The 25,423-nt window shown below is 52.1% G+C and overlaps 1 protein-coding gene across 2 annotated transcripts in view; it reads right to left on the reverse strand.

Moving 5' to 3' along the window:
• Positions 1 to 25,423, reverse strand: part of SLC13A3 (solute carrier family 13 member 3) — a 72,138-nt gene that overhangs the window by 43,441 nt on the left and 3,274 nt on the right. For both annotated transcript variants that reach the window (XM_078444022.2, XM_078444021.2), the window contains exon 2: positions 587 to 852. In XM_078444022.2, the coding sequence (XP_078300148.1) occupies positions 587 to 852 (266 nt within the window). The remainder of the gene's footprint in view (positions 1 to 586; positions 853 to 25,423) is intronic.

Raw genomic sequence — 25,423 nt, forward strand, 5'->3', positions numbered from 1 at the left:
ACGCTTAACTGACTGAGCCACCCAGGCACCCTTGAAACCCTATTTAAAGGTCGTTTAATTTCTCTTAGAACAAAAGTTCAAATCCTAGCCAGGGAGCCTGAGGCCCTGCAGAAATGGACCCTGCCACCCTATCTCTCCAAGGCCATCTTGTCCCCCGTTCCCCACCAGCCTTGGCATCTGGGCTATTAAATAGCAAAGTAGGATGATATCGGCCAGGACTTACTGCACTCTTACAGGTCTAAGCTATTGTACCTTCACTTTACAGGCAAAGAGAGAGGAGTGAAGTCATTTCTCAGAGCAGGAAAGGTGGGATTCAGTCCCCAGTGGCCCGAGTCACACCGCTAAAATGGCCGTCTCTAAAACTACTGGACACGAATCCCCCCAGGTGGGGCCTGGGGTATGCATTTCAGGTGGCCTCCCCAGGTGATTCTCATGCACTTCTGAGAGCCACCCAGGAGCCCAGCACTGTGGCTGGCTTGCGAAACATCCGGGGATTGAATGAGTCAATGGCAGGTGGGACACGATAAGCTTGTTGACCTGGGTGACCGGACCAGACCAGGAAGGGTGGGTTTTGGGCTCCTCTTACCTGGTTGGCTGGACCCCAACGAGCATCAGGACCTTGAGGGCGATTCTCCGGTGCAGGTTCCACTCCTCAATGGCACTGGCCATGATCAGACCGCTGAGAAAGAGGAAGTTGGTGTCCAGGAAGTACTGGGGGCAGACCTTGTTGGAGGGCAGGATGCCCAAGAAGGGGAAGAGGATGATGGGCAACAGGGCTGTCACCGAGAGGGGCAGGGCCTCCGTGCACCAGTACACCGCCATGAGCAGGATGACAAACAGGCAGCGGCCTTCCTGCAAGGGGGAGATGTAGTTCAGGAGGGGTCAGCGGAGCCCCAGGTGGCAGGGTGAGAAGAGGTCCTGGGGCAGCGCCCATCAGAGCATGTTCCTCAGGGAGGCTGTGGAGAGCGTGAGTGCCCAGAGCTTTGGCCTTGAACAGATAACATCACCTGAGCCCCATTTTGCTCAAGTGTGCAAGGGGGAAGCGACATCTGTCCATTTTACAGGACTATTGAGGATTAAACGAAACACTCCGTCGTTTTAGAAGTAGACGCCGAGATGAGCATGAAGACTGAACATAGTTTAGTTGGTAGAGGATCTCAGAAAGTTCTGGAAAGGCAACAGGGAAGTGAAACAGAAGGAAGCCAGTACAGACTGGGTATTAATGAGAAGATTAACCCTGTGGGCAGTTGGGGCTCAGTCCTGATGGGGGACCCTGGGAGAGAGTGTAGCTCATGCTTCAGAGCTGTCCTCCTGGGAGGCAAGGAAGCTGGCTTTTCACCTGCCAACTCCTGGCCGTCACTGGTGGAAGGCTGCTCCTGGGAGCATTAACTCTCCAGCATTTCCAGCCTGCCCCACGTGCGGTGAGAGAACACACTCGTGCAGAGCATCTCGGGCACGTGCAGACTGGTGAGTGCCAGGGGAGATGTGGGGAGTGAAGCAGTGGCCGCTGGCACATCCATTACATGACAGCACAATGACCAACACATAACACACACTCTGCAAACAGTAATAAGAATAAGCGACATTTATTGGGCTGTTAAGTACCAGGAACTGTTTAATCCTCACAAAATCCCAGAGGAGTAAGCATCCCCATTTTATGGGTCAGGAAGCAGAGATGCAAGCAGGTCATGAGCAAGGCGATGATTGTGCAGAACAAGGCAGTTGGCCTCCAGAGTCATCGCTCTTTTTTTTTTTTTTTTTTAATTTTCTTTTAACGTTTATTCATTTTTGAGAGACAGAGAGACACGGAACATGAGCGGGGAAGGGGCAGAGAGAGAGGGAGGCACAGAATCGGAAGCAGGCTCCAGGCTCCGAGCTGTCGGCACAGAGCCCGACGCGGGGCTCGAACTCACGGACTGCGAGATCATGACCTGAGCCGAAGGTGGACGCTCAACCGACTGAGCCACCCAGATGCCCCCAGAGTCATCGCTCTTAACCAAGTACCCCCAACTGTTATCAGCTGAATATTAGAACCTATGACAAGTTGACAATGTAATATTAAAGATCCGGAACAAAACAGATCAGCAGTTGTCAGGGCTCAGGCAGGAGGTGTTGTGGGGTGGGGTGGAGGGGGGGGGGGGAAGGAGAGCTGCAACGGAGTACAAGGGCACCTTCTGGGGTGATGGAAATGTTCTAGAAACAAGAGTGCAGTAATGACAATGCCTTCACTTCTGATGCATCAGTATCCCATAGGATCCATCATAAAGAGTGTCTTACTATTCACATGGTCACTGTTGAATAAAGCTACTTACTGTCCTGACCTCGCTTTCTTATGTTCTCTCAAGGCAATGACCTCGCATGTTCCAGTAAACACAGACTATTTCTTGAATTTGGTGCTGTCTGGTGCCATTTTATGCTCCTTATTTCTCACTCCCAGGAGGTTTGGGTGACTTCATTCACAGTCCACAGGACATTGGCCTGTATTCCATCTCAACAGGCACCATCTGAACAGAACATACCCTCGGCCACACAGGCCAGGCAGCAGCTACGTGCAGACACTAGGATGAGTTAATCCATCTAACAGAGAGGCAAGGGCAGGATCAGAGGGACTGATGTCTTTGGCAATCATCCAAGCAAAAATCACTAGTGACTAGGGTCTCGGGGGGCCGGGGGCAGTGGAGGTTGTGAGAAGCGGTCAAATTCTGGGTCTGTTTCCAAGGAAGAGCCTGACAGCTGTGTGGAGAATCTGTTAGGAGGTGTAAGGCAAAGAGAGGAGCCAGGAGCGATTCCAATTGTTGATCTCAGCAGTTGTCATTTACTGAGCCGGGGAAGACTTGTGAGATATACCCACAATCCATTTCCGTACCTCGAAGACGCATCCTGTTTTCTCAACGACCGGACCGGGAGTCGAGGCCAGGAAAATGAGTGAGGCATAGTCACTGCCCTTTAACCAGCAAATGTGACCCCGCCAATCATGGAACGGTCCCCTATGGCTGGTTCTTCTCAAACTCAAATGACCCTCACAGACTCTGCTCACCAAGTCTCTCGGGAGCAGAGGTATGATGGTAAATGTTGGACAACTGGTGCTCTGCAAAGCTCTTTCTGTGTGTCTGTGTGTGTGTGCGCGCGTGTGTGTAAAACTGCTTGATTACTATTCAATTCAGCTAAGAAGTCACTCATTCATTGACCAATGAGTTTGGTTCTACTATGAATGTCAGCTTATGTTTTTATTTACATTAATAATTAAGACAAGAGGGAACCAATGAAGTATGTCAGGAATTCACTCATTCACCAATGACGCGAGTCACTTCTTTACTGAATCAAGTGAGAGTTTTCAAATACTGGAAGAATATTCCCTCATCTTGCCGGGGCGGGGGTGGGCTATTCACCATGTAACCGCTGTGACCGCCACACTTTGTTAAGTTTGATCTGGACTTTTACCATTTTCCATCACTCTCGTAAATCTAGACAAGCCACAAAACAAAAAGCTAAGCCCTGATTTGTGGTGTTTGTCAACTTCTATGGTGTAAATACCCCCACGTGGTTGATTTCAAGCTATCAAGAGACATCACTGAACACAGCGTTAGAATGAGCCCGGAGATATCGCATCGCTACGTAGCATTTCCTCCACACATACTGATGTAAATAAAGCAGATATAGGTAATCCTAAGACCACAGGTGAGAGTAAAATAATCAGGAAGTGGTGAGCTTTGCGTATCTATTACCTCTGTTTTAATACATTGAATCACAAGTTCGTATAATTTCATTTTAAACAATATCTATGTTTCACAACCGGCTGGCCAAATTTATGACAATTTGGCAATCAGATATCGAGAGCTGGTGCCCATGCTCCAGGACGCTGCTGTGAGCTTCTAGGCAAGACATCCGTGCAAACCACCACGCCCTGCCCCCTGCCGCCACACCCCAGGAATCTGGATCACATTCCGTTGCAAACTTGACGTTCTTCAACCCATGTTTGGTCCCATGTTCCATAATGCAACTATTTTTTAAAGTATACAATTATTTTCTGTCAAATTTTGCTGCTGGCTCAGGAAGACAGGCCACGTCTATCTTGTTTTATGTACCATGGGGTTGAAATAACCAAATACCATGGACTGAGTGACTCAAACAACAGGCATTTCTTTCCCGCAATCCTGAAAGCTAGAAGATCTAAGATCAAGGTGCCAGCAGATTTGGGTTCTGGTGACAGCTCTCCTCCCAGATGGGCGTCTTCTCACTGTGTCCTCACCTGGTCCATACTTGCTGTGTGCACGCAGAAAGCTCACTTTTTTTTCCAAAGGCTGTAATCCCATCACGGGGCCCCACGCTCATAAACTGATCTAATCTCACAGTTTCCAAAGGATAATAAATGGATTGTATGAGCAACTTTATATCAATAAATGTGATAACTTAGAAGAAACAGAAAAGCTCCTCGGAAAACACAATGTCTCCAACCATCAGAAAAAGAGAGAGAAAAGCTGAATGTTTCAGTATCTATTAAAGAAATGGAATCGATTATTAAAAACCTTCCTGCAAAAAAACCTCTAAGGCTTGCTGGCTTCAACGGTAATTCTCCCAAACTTTTAACAAGTAACACACATCTTACACAAGTGCTTCCAGAGAATAGAGAGAGAGAACACTTCCCAATTCATGGTGTGAGGCCAGGGTAACCCTGTTACTGAGTCATCCTGACAAGGGCACTAAAAGGAAAGAAAAGAGAATATCATAATGGTCCAGCATTGATGGGACACACAAAGTCATCTGAAAAACCAGTTTCCTTTTCTAGCCTGCCTCGAGTCACTATGCAAAAGAATGACAGGAACAATGACAACCGAAACCACCAACAGCTTTGAGTGTTTATTAAGTTCCAGCACTTTCCATGTATGAACTCATTCAATGAGAAATACTATTACTATCCCCCACTTTTGAGGGGAGGTTGGAAAGGGACATCGATTCGGCCGTGCACATAAAGCTGTGACCGAAGTCATTCAGTCTCAGGGTAATGTTGTCGCGCACAAACGAATTAGTCTAGACAGGAATTCTAATTTTAACCTCTTTTCTTTAAGCATTTAAGGGACTCCCAAGTAAAAGGAACACTAGCAACGACCGAGGTGCTTACTGTTGCCCGTGCGCTCTGCCGAGCAATTCACACACGTTAACTCCTTCCATCCCACCATCACTGGGAGGCAGGCACTACGTTCTCCACTCTACTGAGGGGACAACCGAGTCGGGTGACTTGCCCAGGGTTGCTGAGGTAGAGACAGAACTCGAACCCAGGCGATCCGGGTCCAGAGCATGCGCCTCTGTGCCACTCTGCACGATCCACGGTTACCCCTGTTCCATTCCCGCATCCTTCGACTCTCTGGCATCCCTGGAGCCTCTCCCAGTCCTCGAGCCCACTGGCCTGGTCTCGCCATGTGTGGCCCGCCATTGCTTCTTGCCTCCGCCCCACTTCTCGTAAAGAGCACGCTCCTAATAACCACCCTGTCCCCTGCCAACGCCCCATCCCCGGAGCCTCACCCTTCCATTATGGCTTCTCTCCTCCAGAGCAGAAGCTAACTGGAGGCTACCGCACTCCCTCTTTGCATGATGGCAACACCAGCACCATATCAAGACTGATCATACCGGGAACTTACTGCGCGTTAGACCCCGTCCCAACTGCTATCTCAATTGACTTGCGCTTGTCAGAACGACCTTGTGAAGTCAGTCCCATGATAATCTCCGTTTTACAGATAAGGAAACTGAGGCACAGAGTGATGAGAGTGACCACCAGGGCAGCCTGCTGGATAAGAACCAGGCGTGCTGGCTCCTGGGCCTCTGCTCAGCCTGAAGCTACGGCAGGAGGGGGAGGCGGGAGAAGCTAAGCAGGCTGTTCCCAAACGTCCAGTCAGTGCCAGGACAAGTAACAATGAATAATTTTTTTTTTTTTTTTTTTTTTTAGCATAAGCATCGCCCATGTCATATGTGGGACACACTTATACCAAAAATAATTATTCATTGTTTATCTGAAATTTTGCAACTCTATTTCGTCTGGCAACCCTAGCTGGACCCATACTCCAAAGAGGCGAGAAGGGTAAAGGCCAAGTGTTTCTGGAGGACTGGAGGTGGGTCACGAGGAGAGAAGTTCACCAGAACTTAAGCCCTGCCTAGGAGGTCTGCTTTCAGGTGCTCTAGGGCCCCCCAAAGAGCTCATATGCAGCAGACCCATGGAAATCCAAGCACTGGAGGGGAGCAGCCTATCAGAGAAAAGCATCTCCCCAAAGGGGACTGTTCTGGCAGGTGCTGGGGGTGGGTACCCTCTCACCTCCACCCCCTGTGTTGCTCACAAGAGAACGTGTCAGAGAATGTGCCAGGCCCCGGGCCCAGAAGGCACAGCCAGCTGGGCAGAGAGGCCCGTCAGGCGCTGACCTGCCTCTGCCTGCCCCCATGCCTTCTCTCACAGTGCCTGTCAGACACCTAGAAACTCCAGAAAAAGGGAGAGGACCAACCCTAAAGGAGAGCCCTCTTACCAGGCTCCGGGCCTGTGGAGCTCCCAGGTGGGGGGCTGGAAAAGGCTTCACTTCCGACCAAGCTCATTGTTTCAATCGGGACCTGGAACTGCCCGTTCTGATCTCGGGATTGAGACCGTGCTTGTATATTAAAGTAACCGGAGGACTTTAGAACTTCTCAACAGTGATGGGAGAAGTCATGAGGTCTGCAGGAGTTTTTATCCCAGTGACCACAGAAGAACATCCCCTGCTGAATACATTTTAGAGCAACAGCAGGAGAGAAAAACAAAACAAAACAAAACAAAACAAAACAAAACACGGCTTTTCAAAAATCAGCTTTACGAGCTATAACTTACATACCATCAAATGCATCCATTGGTTGTTTTTTTTTTTTAAGTTTTTTAGTTTATTTTCTGAGAGAGAAAGAAAGAGCAAGAAGGGAGGGGCAGAGAGAGAGGGAGAGAGAGGGAATCCCAAGCAGGCACCACACTGTCAACGCAGAGCCCAAGGAGGGGCTCGAACTCACCAACGGTGAGATCATGACATGAGCCAAAATCAAGAGTCGGACGCTCGACCGACTGAGCCACCCAGGCGCCCCAAATGCATCCGCTGTTAAGTGTACAATGTGAGGTTTAACAAATGAACTCACCCGTATCACATCCCCTTCGAGATACAGAACGCTTCCATCACCCCCAGAAGGTTCCCTCTTGCCCCCTTCAGGTCAATCCTTACGCCCCTTCCCAAAACGCTGCTGTGATTTCCCCTGCTATAGATGGGTTTTGCGTGCTCCTGGGACTTAAACGGAATCAGACAGGATGAGCTTGTATGCTTTTTGCTCCATACAATGCCCATGAGGCTCCTCTACGTGGCTGTGTACGTCAGCGGTCTATTCTTTGTTACTGCTGAGTACTACTCCATCCTGGGCACACACCACCCTCTATCTGTACGTCTTCCTGCCGCTGGACATTTGCATTGTTTCCAGATTGGGGCAACTACGAGTAAAGCTTCTGTGAACATTCAAATACATCTGCTTCGGGGGTGCCATCTTATAGGTCCTTTGGTGAAGTGTACAATTACCGCGTATTATATAGTGGAGGGGGGGAGGTTTCCGGTAAATTCTGGCTGTAAGGGTTGCCTTTCAAAGGCTCCGAGTCCCAGGCCTGTATTCTCCCTCTCCCTCTCCTCCCCTCCCCTGTTCTCCCTCTGTTTCTTTCGCTCTCCTCCCTCTACTCGCTCCCTCTTTCTCTCCCCCCCACCCCCCCGGGTGCTCTCGCCAAGATGTCAACAATAGTCCTTTGCGGAGGAACACTCCAGATACGGCACAGGTCAGCTGGGGAGGTGACCCGAGGCAAATGGCGGGAATTGGGAAGTTGATCCTTGGCCGGCATGGGGCTTTGCCAGTAAGTGGGTCAAGAGTGTGTTTCATTACCTTGCTGGTTAGTTAGGGATTGGAGCAGGGCCGAGGTGACCCCAAATTGCTTGCCTGCCCCAGCTCAGCTTCCTGTGGGCAACTGGGTTCACAATCACCAGCTGGATGCCAGACATCTGGCGGGGAATTAATAAGTACTGGCCCTCACCCCCCATCCCTGCCAGGCCTTGAGGACGGAACCGACTTCCAGAGAGCAAAAATCGCGCAGGAGGCGTGCAGGCAAGGCCTGGAGAGGGGGGCTGCCTACGTACACACTAAGTGGTGGGCTCTCAGAGACCAAGCAGGCCGAGCCAGTTCCTGCCTCCAGGTCTTTGCACCCGCTGCCCGCTCTGCTGGGTCCCCTCAACCCTGACCACGGGTGCAGCTGGCTCCTGCTTGTTGTTTGGCCCTCCTCTCAAAGGTCACCTCCTCCGGGAGTCCCACTCTGACCAGGCTATCGATTATGGTCTGATTTCCATGTTGTCTGGCCTTGCTCTCGTCAAGCGCTTCCCAATTAACCCGAGTATTTCTTGTTTGCTGGCTTCCTGTTCTCTCTTCCCCCAACCAGACCCTAAGCTCCAAACAAACAGGACTCTTGTCTTTATCTGTTCACGTCTATCTCCAGGGCCTCAATGGATATCTCTTCAATGAATGAAGAAACGATCCGAGTCAAGGATCTAAACTCAAGGGCGGGCGACAAGTGAGTGAGTGGAGTGGGCTGGCGTGAGAAACATCACATCGTTTCCTCAAGTCTGACAGTGTTGTAGGTACAGAAAGCCATCCCTTTGGAAGGGGAGTGGAAAAGCCCAAGCTTGGTGACAAATGAGAGCTGGCGCTGGGCTTCAGCGTCTCGAGGGCAGCAGGGAGAAGTTGGGGACGGCGACACACGGGAAGTACAGGCCTGTCCAAGAACACTGACTGCTGCCCGGTTCATGAGAACATGAGCCCCACGATGCCAGATCTCCTGCTTTTTCAAAAGAAGCTTGAAACTGTGCTTTTATGTGGAAGCTCAGAGTTTTAAAAGATTTACTTCGTAAGAGCAAAGTGTAGGCAAACAAAAACAAAAACAAAAACAAAAAGCCCACATCGGCAAACAGTAGCAAGCCCATGGTCACCGGTTTATGATCTCTAGTTTAAATGGTTTTCATTGGTGTAAAATCCCAGAAAAGGGCTTACACGGACCCAAATCCGAATCTAATGTCAAGTTGTTTACAGAGTACTAGGGATCCTAGGATGCTATATTTAAAATCTCCACTCCCTTTTAAAATTCCTATTTTACAGCTATAGAAACAGAGGTCTGGTGAGGAACAGTGATCTCTTGAGGACCAGGCAGAATTCAAAAGCAGATCTCACCACACCCGGGCCTGGTTGCCATTTAAACAGTGGACCAGGGAGGGGTGCCTGGGTGGCTCAGTCGGTTAAGCGTCCGACTTCAGCTCAGGTCATGATCTCGCACTCCGTGAGTTCGAGCCCCACGTCAGGCTCTGTGCCGACAGCTCAGAGCCTGGAACCTGCTTCGGATTCTGTGTCTCCCTCTCTCTGCCCCTCTCCTGTTCGTGCTTTGTCTCGCTCTCAAAAAATAAGATTAAATAAATAATGGACCAGGGAGTAGGGTCCGGGTGGATCCATGATTTTACTCCAGCCCACAGCACATCTGTCCCACCTCTGCGTCTGGGTCCTCTTTTCCATGAACTCAGACCAGCCACTTGGCTGCACGGAGGCTCCTTCTGCTGGTCTGCAAATGGAGACTTCCCTTGATCCCTCAAGGGCAGATTCGGGTCGAAGCACAGAGTCACGTGATCCCAAGGCCTCATTCCTTTGAAATTTAACTTCTGGCTGGGGCAGGTGTCTGGTCCTGCACAGACTCCCTTTCTGGGTCATCTCTGAGTCAGCAACTGGCCTCCTCGCCACTTTGTTCAGGACAGGTCGGTCATCTTGCTGAGGTGGCCCACGGTCGAGGGAGTCATGGCCTCAGGTGAAATATCTCTCAGCTGCCTGGCCCGTCCCCTCTGCCATTAGAAGCTGGCGCAACTCAGCGGAAGCCTCCAGGGGTGGGGATGCCCTTGAAGGAGACTGCGGCCCAATAAGACAGGTGCCAGAAGCTCTGGCTGGTCCCGGTTATCACAGTTGACTCACGGGCCAGGCTTTGGGCGAACTTCATGTGGATGGGGCTGGGGGATGCTGAACGGAAAGTGGCCAGCCTTTTTCTTAGAAGGGAAAAGAATGCCAACGAGATCTCCAGGGCTGGGCTGGCCAAATACAGAGCTTCAGGCCACACGCTGCTCTGCAAGTTTGAATTTGTTGAAAAGGAAGGAAATTTAGAATTTCAGTGTCTCAGTCACGTGAGCCACGTTTCAGGGGCTCAGCTCCCTACTTGAGACTAGGGTCTAGGGTCTACCATTCCGGATGGAACGGCTAGAACTGCCCATCATCACTGAAAGTTGTGTTCGATGGAGATGCTCATGGGCTCGAGGGCCAGGAAGCCCGGGTGTGGTGGTTCCACTACGGAACTCTGAAGGCAAGCCACTGACCGCTCTGAGCCCAAGTTCCTGCACCTGCCGACTGACGATAATAATAATGACCCGGGGATGTTACATCAGAGAGGATCCCATCAGAAGAGATGTGTGCAAAGGCATCTGGAATATGCAACCGTCAGGCAGGCTGTTTTAGGAGTGAGATTTGAATGAATACATGTCTATTTCTTCATTATTCTCCCTACTTTCCAAATTTCAACTACACATATGGTTTGTCTTTTTTTTTTTTTTTTTTTTAAGTTTATTGATCTTTGAGAGAGAGGGACAGAGTGCGAGCAGGGGAGGGGCAGAGAGAGAGGGAGACACAGAATCCAAAGCAGGCTCCGGCCTCTGAGCTGTCCACACAGAGCCCGATGCGGGCTTCGAACCCACAGACCTCCAGATCATGACCTGAGCCAACGTCAGACTCTTAACCGGCTGAGCTACCCAAGCGACCCTGGTTTTTTCTTAAAGAAGACAATCTCTGAATACACATAAGCACTAGATCTGTAACACACTGGGGGTGTGCTCCTTTCTCTGAAGATTACTAGACATTTCATTGTTCTAGTGCAGCAATTTGAGGCCAGCCTTATTTCTTCCTCCTTATAGCTCACCAGAATTTTTTGCCTGGATAGCCAGAAGATTTTTTTGTTTAACCCTCTAGTCCCTTAATGTTACCATGACATACACATCTCAGTGTTGATGAGTCTCTATACGTTATTTTTTTCTGGGAGACAGAAAATCTGCATATGTTTTCCTTTAGTTTCGGGGCAGTTTTCTGCTATTAGAGATTCTAATACTGACGGTCCCCAACGTACGACGGCTTCACTTAATGATTTTTCTAGGTTAGGAGGGTGCAAAAACAACACACGTTTGGTAGAAAGCGTACTTTGAGTTCTTAAGTTTGATCTTTTCCCGCCAGCACGGGCCATATATGTTGCCTGGTTCTCTCGTGACGCTGCACAGTGGCCGTGACCCCAACTCCGAGTCGGCCACCGCGATCCCGAGGGTCAACAACCCACACGCTCGCGACCACGGCGCGTCCATACGACTGTTCTGCCTTCCATGTTCACTAAAGTATTCAATAAATCCCCTGACATATTCAACACTTCATTATCAAGTGGGCTTCGTGTCCAATGACTTCGCCCAAGTGGAGGCTGATGTAAGTGTTCCGAGCGCAGCCGGGCTAAGCAGTGCCGTTCCGTAGGTTAAGTGCAGGAAACGCATTTTCGACTCGCGATATGTTCAACTTACAAGGGGCTCATCGGGATGTAAGTGGAGGGAGTTGTGCTGTTTTCTGCTTCCTTTGTTTGTTTCCTTATTTCGCCTTGAGCCACACCAGTTAGGCGGAAGTCAGATTTCCTTTGGATTCCATACGGATCATTTTTCCTCTCATCCTTTCTTTCTTTTCTGCCTCATTTTGTTCAGTCTTCCACCTGGACATCACGTCCCCGGTTATATTTTTAATCTTTTTCCACCTTTCGGTTTCTAGTATGGCTTTTAGACTAGAACGGCTTGATTTTGTTCTGTCCCACCCACTTCCGGAACAGGGCTTTTTTTTTTTTTTTTTCCCCACGCCCTTCTCCTTTTCAAGGTCTCCTCTTTGACCCTTTGATTTCCTGATCTTGAGATTTATTTTACGAAGGCCATCATGTCTTTATGTTTCATATTTCACAGAGAAACGTCTGTTCGGTAGTTTCTCCTACTTGGCACCACAGCCGCTTCAGCATTTATTGTTTCCTTTTTTACTGGATGTCCTCTGTCTTTTTATTTTTCATGCTGGTTCCTCCACATCAACACAGAATGAGGGGCATTCTTCTTTTCAGACGAGTTCTTTGTGAAAGGCAGGCGTGGGGAGAGGGGATGGTCGAGGGTGGGGGGGAGCCGAGGCAGCAGGTGTCTAGGCACTTTTCTGCGAATTTTCTCGGAACCCTGTCTCACCGGCACTGCCCTGGAGTGGGTCTCTGCTCTAGGCAGTGAGCTCACTGTGGGGACTAAGTGTGAAGTCCCAAGAATGTCCCAGTTCTTTGGGGTCTCCTTGGGCTTTACGCCTCTTCGACGGAGAAAACGAGACCCATTACAACCATACAGCTGGTCGTCATCCATCCGTTGTCTTCCTCCTGCCCCCTTAAAGCATCCTACTTCCTGCCGAGGGTCTTCGAGCCTCCTCATCCAGTTCATCTGTGTTGTCACATGGGTCTCGGGGACTCAGCCTTCCCTGCTGCGCGTGCCCCAGGCTTCGCCAGCGTCCAGCAGGGCTCAGGGAGTCGAAAACTGCTTGGGGAGAGTCTGCCCTCTGCCCAGGAACCGCGAAGGCTCTCGCCTCGCTCTTGGTGTCCCGCAGTGGGGTCCAAACCCCACTGCCGTCGTCAGCCCTTCTTTGCACCCGGGGCAGCGTTGGGGACTGCCGCCTTTCCTCGCGACGGCATGTTCTGTTTGTTGCTCTTTGTTGCTGCTTGCAGACCGCTTCAGAAAGGTGAATGGAATAGAAAAGGCTGGATGCCACCAACTTAAACCAGAAGTGCATCCCACCTAGCAATCTTGTTCCCAGAAACTACGGTCTTGCTTTTTGTTTATCTGTATTTTCTAATCCTTTTACATAACAGAAGTATAGCACGGGCATCGGGATTGGGCAAGCCTGCATTAGAAATGCAATCCTTCCACACTCTGGTTGTGTGATCTGGTTATTTAACTGGCCTCTGCCTCAGTTGCCTTATCTGCTGTAAGCACATAATAATAGTACCCACCTCAGAGAGTGATTTATTTTATGTAATAGAAGAAGCAGTTACCCAGCGATAGTCATGTGAGAATATTCAATAAATATGAGCTGTTATGTTTTATTTATTAGTAGTTATCAGAGAGTAATGGTACTATAGTCTTAATAATACAGGTTTAATTTCTTGAAGCTAGGCTTCAAAAATGCTATTCGTCATTCTTAAAATAAATCTTAAAATATGAGAGCCAGCATGAACCTGAGATCATTGCATAAAATCTTTTTTAATGTTTATTTTTGAGAGAGAGAGGGAGACACAGCGCACGAGTTGGGGAGGGGCAGAGGGAGAGGGAGACACAGAATCCAGAGCAGGCTCCAAGCTCCAGGCTCTGAGCTGTCGGCACAGAGCCCGAGGCAGGGCTTGAACTCATGAACCGCGACATCATGACCTGAGCTGAGGTTGGACGCTTAACCGACTGAGCCACCCAGGCGCCCCCTGAGATCATTCGATTCGATGGTTCTCAACAGGGGGGGCTTTTGTCCCCTGGGGGGCACTTATCTGGGGACACTTTGGGCTGCCATGATGGAAAGGGTGTTACTGGTACCTGGTGGGTAGAGGCCAGGGATGCTGCTAAACATCTTACGATGCACAGGACGGCCCCACAAGGAAGAATTATTTGTTCCCAGCGCTGTCACCGTCACTAGTGTGAAGGCTGAGAAACCGTGGTCTACCCTAAGCCCTGGTACGATGGCTGCCCAGAGAAGGAAAGTGGCTTGCCTGAGGTCACACAGCAAGTGAGAGGTGAGGAACTTGTACCTTGCTTCATTGAAAGACTGTTGTGCTTTGAGCTTTGCCAGGCAGAGGAGTCGGGAGCAGGGCTGGATGAGGGAGAGCCCAGCTTAAACTTTGCTCTGTGGGTGCCTCATCTGGCTTATGCCCCTCCTGGCCCCGGGTGGGAGCCACGAATGGTGGGGTTGGTCACCAGAGTCCCTGACCCTGACCTAGTCATGCCAATCCAACCCAGCCATCTCTTACAGGAAGCCTTATAATCCCCCCCCAACACACACACCCCCCACCAAAGAAATCCCAGCCTCTCGGATTTAGCCAACCCGTTACTACAGGGATTAAAGTCTGCGGACAAAATACGCAGAGATGAGTGGGGCAGAAAGAAGAAAATGCCGTGTCAGGTGGTTAATTTTTGAGCTGGGGAATGATTTCCAGGCAGACACGAGGCCACTTTTGCCCCGGCGCCCCCAGGCTTGCCCCTTCTCACTCAGCAAACGGTCTGTTCGCTGAGGGCAGGGTCAGGCGCTGGCCAGAAACTGTGTCTGTGGCCATCATTCCTCCTGCGCCCCATCTCCCTGCTGGGTCACTGCGGGCATTTTTGTCAGGGCGCTGAGCCACGGCCAGGCTCTCAGCGGGCACCGGTTGGAGGCCCCATGCCAGGCAGAGAGCTGGTCGGCCAGCCCTTCAGGGCGCAGGACTGGGGCCAGCTGCCCACGGTGGTGCCCTCCCGCTGCCCAGAAAATGCCCCTTCCCCAGGAGTGCGCAGGGCCGACTGCGGGAAGCCTCGAACTCTAGCAAGGCAGAAACCATGCCTTAAGCCTCCCGGCATATCCTCTCATGACCCCAGCTCAGGGCCCGTGCCGTGACCGGAACCTCTGGAGCCATCGCTGCTGGTGTGAGAGACCTCGAGCAGGCCGCCTCCCCATCGGAGCCTCGGTTTGCTCACAGGTGACATAGGAGCAATGGCGTCCCCATCGCCAGGATGGTTCAGCAAGCGGAGGAAGGCCAGCCCCCGAGAGGCAGGAGCTGATGAGATCAACAAGACCTGCATGGGGAGCTAGGACCCGGGGGCTGAAATCTGGGCCTGATCCCCCAGAAAGCAGAGGCCCCTATGAGTCACGCCGTTGGCATCCCGAGCCGGGGTGCCTGGGTTCGAATCCTGCCTCTATGCTTCCTGGAGCACGTGACTTGACTCTATGCCTCCGTCTCCTCATCCGCAACACAGGGATGATGGTGACGATAAGGATTTCGACTCATAGTTCTTGTCTCAAGGGGAAACTAAGTTAACGTCGGTGAAGGGCTGGGAGTGATGGATGGCAGAGTTAGCACCTCACAAAACGTCCCCCGTTACTGACGAGCTCTGTGTCTTGCCCCCTTTGCTTTTCTTTTACTCTCTTGCCCTTCGAAATGTGCGATTTCGCCCCAATGATCTGTAAGGATAAGGTGGTGATTCTAAGCGGGACACAGATATGGACCCCAAAGGGAAGGGAGTTTGGAGCAGACACACGACAGGCCCAGGGAAAAGGCCCAGCCTGGCAAGACGAGAGAGAGCCTGAGAGAGGCCAAGAGGCATCTAGGCATGAGGCCTCCATTTGAAAAGGGGGGGGGGGAATGAAGCCAGCTGCGGCTCAGGGGCACAGGCCACTGGGAGCCACGTGGTCCTGGGAGTAAACCCTCGTCCAGCACTCAACACGCTGCAAGCCTTGGACCGACACGTGTCCCTCCCGAGCCTCTGGGTCCTCGTTCGTAAACGAGGAGGCATACTACGCCGTTCTGAGAGAGCCGGGAGGGCGATCAAAGGGAACGTGGCCATGGCCCTTCTCCGAAATGCCTGCGACGCTCTGGGCATGTCCCCTCTCTCCCCTCAGCCCCCAGTCTCTCAAGGGACTGTCCCTCGTTGCCTCAGAGCAATACCACCGCTACTCGACATGGCCACATGCACCGAACGCTGTTCCACGCCAGGCGGGTTCCCGTGGACTCCTTGTTTTTAGCCCTACCCCCAGCCCCGTGAGGCAGCCACAGCCACAACCTCTGTCCCCAGTCTAGCATGGCTCAGAGAGCTTGAGCGACCTGCCCAAGGTCATACTGCCTCAATGTGAGCGGGAGAGGAGACCAACTCGGCTATCGTTTCCGGAGGCCTTGCCCCGGCCAGCCACCAAGCATGCCTCTGACACTCACTAACTCAGCTGCCTGGCACAAGACCCTGTTTAGAAACGAGAAAACAGGCCCAGACAGGTTCCGTGACTCTTTCCTCCACGTGGATTTCTAGCCAGGGGTGAAGTGCGACTCCCGCCACATGGTCTGACCCCAGAGCCCTCGACCAGGCTCAGCACCGACAACGACAGTGACGGTAACAGCCAGCACTGAGTGACCAACTCTGTGCGCGGCCGAGCTCCTTAGACTTACTGCGACTTTGGTTCCACACGCAGTCTGGAAGGTTCTATTAAAGAAAACAAAAGGATCCTCAACAGAAAGGCTTTCTACAAGCCCGTTCGCGCCCTCTCTGCGTCTGTTCAGTCTTGAGGATAAGCAGCGTGGACCTTGAGGGTGAGTTCCGTGTGCCCATTTTCCGGAGGAGACCGGGGCGCGGAAGGTTAAGTCAGAAACTAGCCCAGGGCGACCCAGAGGGAAATCGTGGAGGCAGCCGGGAGGTCTGGGTCTCTAATTTGCAACCAGGGCTCCCGCCTACCCTCTCCTGGGCCTGAAAACACCCAGGGAAGCAGGACCCACCCGTGTCCATCCAGGCCCTAGACGCAAGGGGGAGAAGAGGAAGAAGTGGTAGGAAGTGACCTGCCTTGGGAGACCTGTAAGGGTGCAGCCACCTCACCCTCCTACCCTCCCTTTGAACTGGACTGGGTCAGACCCCTGGACTCATTAGCAGATGTTCTAACAAGTTCCAGCTCTTGGAGCCACTCATTAAAAGTGCTCCTGGGGTAGCTCCCACAACACAGCTGCCCAAGCTTCACTAACCATTCACGAGCCAGACAGACAGGTGGGGAGGGTGGGAGCCCCACGGGACCCACGAGGTCCCAGGGGCCTGACTCGGCCCAAGAAGGACAGAACACACTGTTCCGAAAAGAGGGCAACGCCCACTGTGGGACCTTGGGTGGCTCTTTTTACCTCTCTGGGCCTGTCTCCCTAGCCGTCCAGAGGGCCCTTCGGTTCCCACCATGGGGCAGGGGTACACCTAAGCTTCTTCGTTTCACCCTGCTCTCCTCAGATCCCCTTCCCCACCCTGTAGGAACAGAAGCCCTTTCTCCGGCTGAAGGGACCTCCGGCCTGAAGGCGCTGGCATAGGATCTGACTCTAAATCCCAGCTCGGCCCTTGAGCTTAGTTTCTCCATGACCAGGGGGCCAGGGGTCTGTCTCCTGGGAAGGGCTGTCTCGAGGGCCCAAGAAGATCGTTTGATGTTTCCTGCACACCTGCCGCGCTCTGCCTCAGTGCCTTTGCACCTGCCGTTTCCTTGCTCCTCCCTTACATGTGCCCAGCTTTGCTCAAGTGTCATTTCCTTCAGGTAGTCGTTCAAATGTCCCTTCTCAACGAAACCTTCCTGACTCTAAAACTGCATTGTCCACTTCCCACTCCCCTTCCCCGATTTTATTTCCCCGGGGTACTTCTTATCTGGCATATCCTAGATCTTACTTATTTACCTGTTGTGGGTGTTTTCAATGTCTCCCCGTCTAGAACGTCAGTTCCATAAGTATAAAGACTTACGGCTATTTGGTTCACTGCCACGTTCCTCTGGAATGGCAACCAGCATGCAGTAGGTGCTCCATGAATAGTGTTTGACTGAATGTATTCATCACTTGTGGACAGGGCCTGGCACACAGGAAACTAGAAATACCCGTTTTTATTCCATATTTGTTGTGGACACATTTATTAAGCACCTACTGTGTGCCAGGTGTGGGAAGGTGCATTGGTGAACAAGACAGGGTCCCTACGATTTCAGGGCACTTTACTGGATACAAAGCTCTTGGCCCTGGATCCTCACCATGGCCCCATGAGGTAGGCAGGCCCATGAGACAGATCAGGACACCGAGGCGGGCAAGTGCTCCCCCCACTCCCAGAGCAAGTTCTTGGCCATGCTGGCATCCATCCCAGGTCAGCTGAGGCCACGTATTCCCTGCAAGCACTACTTTGCCTCACTTCCTTCAGGCACTGGGGGTCTGCCCTGCTCCTCACATTCTCAGTTCTGTTTCCCATCATCCCACCCCTACTCTGGTCCAGCTGGCCCCGCTCCAGGCATCCTGGGGGCGGGTGTGGTGCATGACGGGGGGAAGCTGGCCCCTGCCGCTGAGGCCCGACCTGTGGAGTTTCCAAGCCCCTTTTGACAATGACCCTCCACTGCCCACAATCCCTCACTTCTCAGGCCTCTGGGGCTCCAGGTTTCAGGCCAAGAATAAGAAAAAGACGTTTTTCTCTGATAAGCACTAGCTCACTTAATATTCTCGGCAGCTCCTGGGAGAGGAACTTATTCCATCTTATGAGGAAGGGAACAGAGCTCAGAAGACGCAAGAACCCACACAGTGAGGAAAGGGAGGAGGCCAAGAGGATTCAGGAGCAAGCCTCACTTCCCGTGAAGCACTTCCAGACCTCCGGATTCGTGGGCTCCTTTGTAAACGCGAACGCTATTAAGAATACACAACTAGCAAACGTGAACGTAGCACCTCCTATGTTCTAGGCACAGCCGAAAGTTTCTAAGGTGTATGAGCCAATCTTCACAGCACCCCTATGAGGTGGGTCCTAGCAGTGTCCTCATTTTACGGAGGACGAACTGAGGCACAGAGTGGCTAAGTCACCTGTCCGAGGTCACACAGCCAGGAAGGGGTAGAGCGAGAGGAGTCCAGGAAGTCTGGTTCCAGGGCTCGTGTTCTCATGACTCTGCCCTCGCCACCTCAGAAAGGGATTCTGGGGGCGGGCACCCCAGCCCAGTGATCGTGGGTGGACCCATTTTCCAGAGGATGAAAGCCGAGGCCCGGAGGAGGCCCAGGCCCCACCGAAGATAAAGGTCAGGAGCAGGAAACGGAGCCAGGCCTCCCGGGTTGACGGTCGGTTCAGCGGGGGTGAGAAGGTGCTCTCAGAACTGGACTCAGTCCCCGGGGTCCCCTGGGTCCCCTACAAGAAGTGGGAGCCGACCCGTGGGCAGGGTGCCGCACCAGGCGTCTGCCGTGTCCTCTGGGTCCCCACATTTCACGTCCCGGTCCCGGGCGTGGGCGCCCCTCGCACCCCCCCCCCCCCCCCCCAGCAAACCGTCTACACGTCTGTGTTTGGGGCTGGAGCAGGGAGGGGCAGGATTTGTCTTCCTTCACCACCCCCCCTTCTGTTCCAGGCCCCCGGCCAGCGGGGAAAGCAGCTTGTCAGGAGAGAAAGGTGCAAGCAGCCTGTGAAAGCTCGGGGACAATTGAGGCTGTGGGTGGCAGTGAACAAGGGCTTCCCTTGTTTCTCCCAGCCAAGGCAAAGGTGGCTGTCCCCCGCCCGGCCCGCCGAGAGTCCCGAGGGCAGAGGGGACAACGGGTCAGCTCCGCCTGCCTGGAGCTGATCTGTGAGCTAGGCTGGGTGGCCGGGGTTTCGTCTCGCCTGGAACGCCCTCCATTTCCAAACCCTCTCGGCCCCGTGAGGCCGTCTGCAGCCAGGCCGTGTGCCCACAGGCCAGCACTTCCCCTCGTGGCCTTGGCACGTGACCGCGCCTGCCTCACAGGCTGGCGGGGGGTGGGGATCAAAATAACAAACACACTGAAGGCAGGGTTCTCAAGCGCCGCACCACCGACGTCTGGGGCCCGAGGACTTAGTCGTGGGGCATCCTGGGCACGGGGGGATGTTTCGCTGCATCCCTGGCCTCCACCCGCTAGATGCCAGCGGCAACTCCAGCACAGCTGTGACAACCATTAATGTCCCCAGACTTCGCCAGCCGTCTCCTGGGGAGCAAAATGCTTGAGAATCCCTGATTTAAAGCGTGCCCCAGAGCCTAGAACGTAGTAGGCGATTTGTCCGTGAAGTCAGCCAACGTCTGTCGAAACCTTCACAAACAGCGATTATCATCATACCTGCGTATAGAGAAAACGGAGGCACAGAGAGGCCAAGCGACCGGCCTAAGGTTACACAGCCTATGAAAAAGCCAGGATTTGAACCCGAGCGGCGAAAGCCAAGCTCCTACATGTCATGCTTGACCCCCTGTGTTCGTTCCTGTCTTCAGAGAGCTCCCCGAGAGACTTCCGAACTCCTACTTGGGTGACAGGTGTCTCTTGGGAAGCTTTTCCTGATGTCCCCAACAAGTCTAGCACAGCAGTCCCTTCCTTACCCCTTGCCTCCACTGAACCATGAAGAGGTGTGGGCTTTCAGCCAGGTAGACCCAGGCTCAAATGCCAGTCCCGCTGCTCATTCAGTGACTGTGAGGTGTTGGCAAGTGGCTTCGCTTTTCGGCCTCGACCTGCCCGCTTATAAAATGGGTCCATTACCCCTGTGTCACCCATCGTGCCTAAGAGCACCGACTCTGGAGCTAGAGTGCCAGGGTTTGGGTCCCAGCTCTGCCACCCCCAAGCCTTGGGAGCTCGGGCAAGTGACTAAACCGTTCTGTGCCTCAGTTTCCTCGTCTGTAAATGTGGACGATAACAGCACCTGCCCCGCAGAGCCGCAGGAAGTGTAAATGTGCTAGCTAGCGAATCTTGAGTGCTTTGAGCCGTGCTGGAGAGGTGTTGGCTGTGACTCTTAGGAGCCTCTTGGGGAACAGAAAAGGGGCCATGAATTAGGCCTGTGGGGCAGGACATCGACAAACTTGAATTCGTTTCCTGCAGCCTCCCAGGGACCAGCACATTCCCGTAGGAGCGCTTAATACGATTGAAATCAAACCCCACTTCCTGGCCCACCCTGGTCTGTGCCCCCACCCCAGGCCCTTTTCCAACCTCTTTATCGACTGGGGATCACCGTTCGGTCCTGTGTGTCGTGCTTCCCCCGACCCGACAACACAGGCTCCTTCCCCTTCGTTGCCCCTCGCCTGTAAATTTCAGGGACAGGCAGCAGGGCCAAGAGCCTGGTACCCCTATTATGCAGATAACGGTAACAGCCAGGCTCCTTTATTGAGCACCTACTATGCATCAGACACCTTCAAGTCTTCCCAGCAGGTTGGTGTCATTATGCCCACTTTGCAGGTGAGGAGATTGAGGCTCAGGGAAGGGAAGGGACTGGCCAGGAGGTGCTCTGAACTGTGGCCTTGTGCGTCTCTTTCCTGATGCGTCCTAGCCAGAGAGGGTGACTCGGGAGCGCGTGCGTGACTTGGCTTAGGCCCGGCCGTGTCCGGCCTTGCTAAGGTGCTGACTTTGTGTCTTCAGGGTCTGGGGGGTGTCAGAACATCCTGCTCATCAGTCCAGAGGGCACTGTCCTGTTGAGTCTGGTCAGGGGACGATCTTGCTCCCTGCTGCATCACCAGGAATTGCATCGGCCTGTTTACACACCTGGCTGGAGCTCCAGGAAAGTGGAAAGTTGGCCGGGCCTCAGAGGAGCGGTTCCGAGGCCCAGGGGCCTGTGTGGGCAATGGGTCAGACCCTCCGGGATAGCGTGTAAGGGCACAGATGAGGGTTCTGGGGCCACCGGGCTGGGAGAGGCCGCGAAAGCCCCTCCAGGCCCTCTCCGGGCCTCAGTCTTCCCAAATGAAAAAAAAAAAAGGAGAGCTGGGAATACTGGTTCCAGCTCCAGTCTTCCACAAATGGGCAGCAGTCTGCGGTTTTTCAAAGTGCCTGTTTTCCAGGGCGCCTGGGTGGCTCAGTCAGTTAAGCATCTGACTTTGGCTCAGGTCATGATCTCATGGCTCACGGGTTCGAGCCCGGTGTCGGGCTCTGTGCTGACAGCTCAGAGCCTGGAGCCTGCTTCGGATTCTGTCTCCATCTCTCCGTCCCTCCCCTGCTTGTGGTCTCTCTCTCTCTCAAATATAAACATTTGAAAAAAAAATTTTAATTAAAAAAAAAGTGCATGTTTTCTGAAATCAGAGATACCTAGGTTCAAATCCAAATTCATTCATTCACTTGTTAACTGAGTACCTACTATATGTCAGATGCTGTCCTAGACACTGGGGATGCTGTAGGGAACAGGCCATTCCCTTACATAGTCTAGCTGGGGAGGCAGACGGGGAACATATAATGACCATTTCAGATTGGGATGAATTCCACGAAAGAAATAAAACAGAAGGCTGGTTTAGAGAGTTGTTTGGGGGGTAAGGAGGACAAGCGTTCTTGAGAAGGAGTAATCAAGGGAGACTCCTCAGAAGAGATGCTATTAGAGCTAAGATCTGAATGACCAGAAGGATCCAGAAGGATCAGGAAGATCAGGGGCAAGGGCATACCAGGCAAAGAAGACAGCAGGTGCAAAGGTCCTGAGGCAGGAACACGCTCAGTAGGTTTGAAGAACCCAAAGAAGGCCTATGAGGCCGGACTACAGCGAGGGGAGAATGTGGGAGATTGAAACAAGCATGTCTTCTAGTCTCTGAATTTGATGCTCTGACATCTTGGGACCTTGTTAACCCTGGAAGTTCAGCCCCTACCAGGGCTAGCTAATTCCTAGAAATAGTAAACAACGAGTGTGAAGGATTTTTTGTTTCCTCTGTTAGATAGGGAGGTCAGGGAAGACCTCAGGGAGGTTCGTCTTTGAGCAGAGGTGAATGAAGTGAGAAAGGAAGCCTTGCAGATAGCTGAGGAAAGACCAATTCAGACAGAGGGTCTTTGCAAGTGCAAAGGCCCTGGGGTGAGAGCAATTTTGAGGTATTTAAGAAAGAGCAAGGTCAATGTGGGAGCAGAGGGAGCGAGGGGACCAGAGCTCCTGGTTAAATGCTCAATAAATATGAGCTGTTCTTATTCTTTGTTGAGGGCCCACAGAAGACAGAAGGAAATAGTGTCAGATGAAACATGATGGCTGGATCAATGGACAAAGAGAGGGGAAGGAAGTTCACCCCACCCTGTCACTCACTCACTCTGGGCCTCAGTTCCCTCTTTGCGGAAGTTGAACTAGAATGATCCCCAAGTCCTGAAACATCGTGACAGTAGCTGCAATATCAGCTGACATTTACTTAAACATTTTTTTTAAATGTGTATTTAGTTTTTGAGAGAGAGAGAGAGAGAGACAGTGCAAGTGGGGGAGGGGCAGAGAGAGAGGGAGGCACAGAATCCGAAGCAGGCTCCAGGCTCCGAGCTGTCGGCACAGAGCCCGACGTGGGGCTCGAACCCACAGACTGTGAGATCATGGCCTGAGCTGAAGGTGGACGCTTAACCCACTGAGCCACCCAGGTGCCCCAACAGCTGACATGTATTGAGTGCCTACTAAGAGCCAGCACTTGGCGAAGTGCCTCAAGCATATGAACTCATCCCAGTATGATTAGACCCAATCTCCGTATGAGTAGACTGAGGCTTAGGACTGACCATTTCAATGCAGCTCATTCCGCCAAACACCACAAGCATCTCCCCTTTTCCCCTCCCCCAATTAGCCTCAAAGATCCCTCCAGGAAAAAAGCGTGTAAAGGACAGAACGCAAAAGAAACAAAATTTACGTGTGTCTGAGATGCAGTTTTGCACATGAACTTATTTGTCATCACGAAACCCTGGGAGGAAAGGACTATGAGCAAATCCATCTATCAGGTGGGGAACCATTTCAGCGGGGCGGGGTGAAGACACTCTTCGGATTCTTTCCTCCCTCTCGTTCCTTCCAAAACAGAGTCTCAGTTTGGTACTGACTTGTCTTTACCACCTCCCTTGACCGCTTGCCTCCCTGTGCAACACAGAGAGGGCGGGTCTCAGGCCCTCAGCTTCGAGCGGGCAGGAGGATACAGCCAGAATTCACCAACACGGCAGAGTTATTTATTGCTACTTTTCTTCTATTAGTCATTTGTGATCCTGGTTTTCCCATACATGGTCTTGGCATTAAGTTTCCTTTTTAAGTCACTGTATATAAGTTTTTCGAAAAGGAGGGGAGGGGGAGTAAGGCAGTAGTAATGTAAGAAAGAAGGGGGTGGTGACAGGAATATGGTAATACTGAGCGGGGTAAAGGGGATCTGGCAAAAATGTCGTGGGTGGTATTTGGATGACGGAAGCTAAATCAGACCTTAGTCCATTTGGGGGGTTCCCTGTCCAAGCTCTCTGGGTTCAATGAGAGGATACAAACTAAAAGCAGCAGGGCACTATCTGGCCAGAGAACTTTCTCGACCCACAGGGCGGGGTCTGTGGGGTTTTCTGGGAAGCCCCTGTTAAGGGAAGAGTCAGGGTCTCTGAGAACCCCGGCCATCCTATCTTCCAAGACCCAGGACCAAGAGAAGTGACCAAAATAATGTTCAGTAGCTGTGTGACCTCGGGAACATTACCTAACTTCTCTGTGCTTTGTTCTCCTCATCTGTACTAATGGGGATCGTCATTACTCCCTCTTCTTAAGGCGATGGAAAGAGTAAATACACTAAAATTTGAAAGGCGTGTAAGTCAGCAAAGGGTAAGTGGGGAAACATTTTGACAGTTATTAGAAACCACACTACGTGTGGTGCCCCACGGGACAATTTCTGTATGTTCTCTTAATTGAGTCTTGTAAAGCCCTTGGGAAGGGTGTGAGTCCTCACTTCACAAATGAGGGAACCAAGGCTCAGAGATGCAAAGCCTCCAGTCTCAGAGTTTCAGAGCCAAGACCCAAAGGCAGGTCTTCTCGGTGGTTAGGCTGGTGCTCTGTCCGTCATTTGACTTCTCTGGGTCTCCGTTTCTCCAGCAAAAGCACAGGAGAGGTGACACATGCCTTGAGCACTGAATTTAAAAGCAGGAAGTAAGGGCACACGCACAGTATATGATTTCACTGGGCCCAAATAATAACCAGGGAGGACGGTGGTCTTGTGGCCACACTGTCAGTGAAGAAAATGAAGCCCAGAGAAGTAAAATGACTTGCCCGGGGTCACAGAGCAGGCATGTGGAATGGGAATCCAGTTCTGATTCCCAAGACTCCAAACCGGGAATGAAATGACCATTCTTCCTCATAACCCACCTAAATGCCACCCACAAGAATTAGGAAAATGCCAAAGGGCCTCTGACCTTACACGTGTACTACCGTTGCCTAAAAACTTCCACCATCTCAGAACAAGTCTGCTGCTAGCCAGACTTGATACCTTTGTGCAAATTAGGATGGGGCGCGGGGCGGGGGGGGAGCTCTTCCTCAGGCAGATCTAGCACTGCACCAGGATACATCGCTTGGCAGGTAAAGTGCAGGGTGGTTCAATCTCACTGCCGACCCGAGGCCCCTTGCGCAGTGCACAGCCTGTGCAACAACACAGCTTGTAGCAGTCCTGCCTAGAATATCCCCAGACTCCTCTTCAAAGTGTCCTTAGAAAGAGTCACCTGTGAGTACCCACTACAAGAGCTCATCCTGGCCACCTGGTCAATCTGGCTACATTTGCTTTCGGTGGGTGTGGGTTGTAAGGTAGGAAAGGGGGCAAGACTTCCCTGCAAACACATGGGGCTAGCACTCCCTTGCCAGCTGCCTTAACAGCCTCATCTATCCCCACT

Source organism: Panthera onca, chromosome A3 (genome assembly GCF_046562875.1).
Source record: "Panthera onca isolate mPanOnc1 chromosome A3, mPanOnc1 haplotype 2, whole genome shotgun sequence".
NCBI lineage: Eukaryota > Metazoa > Chordata > Mammalia > Carnivora > Felidae > Panthera > Panthera onca.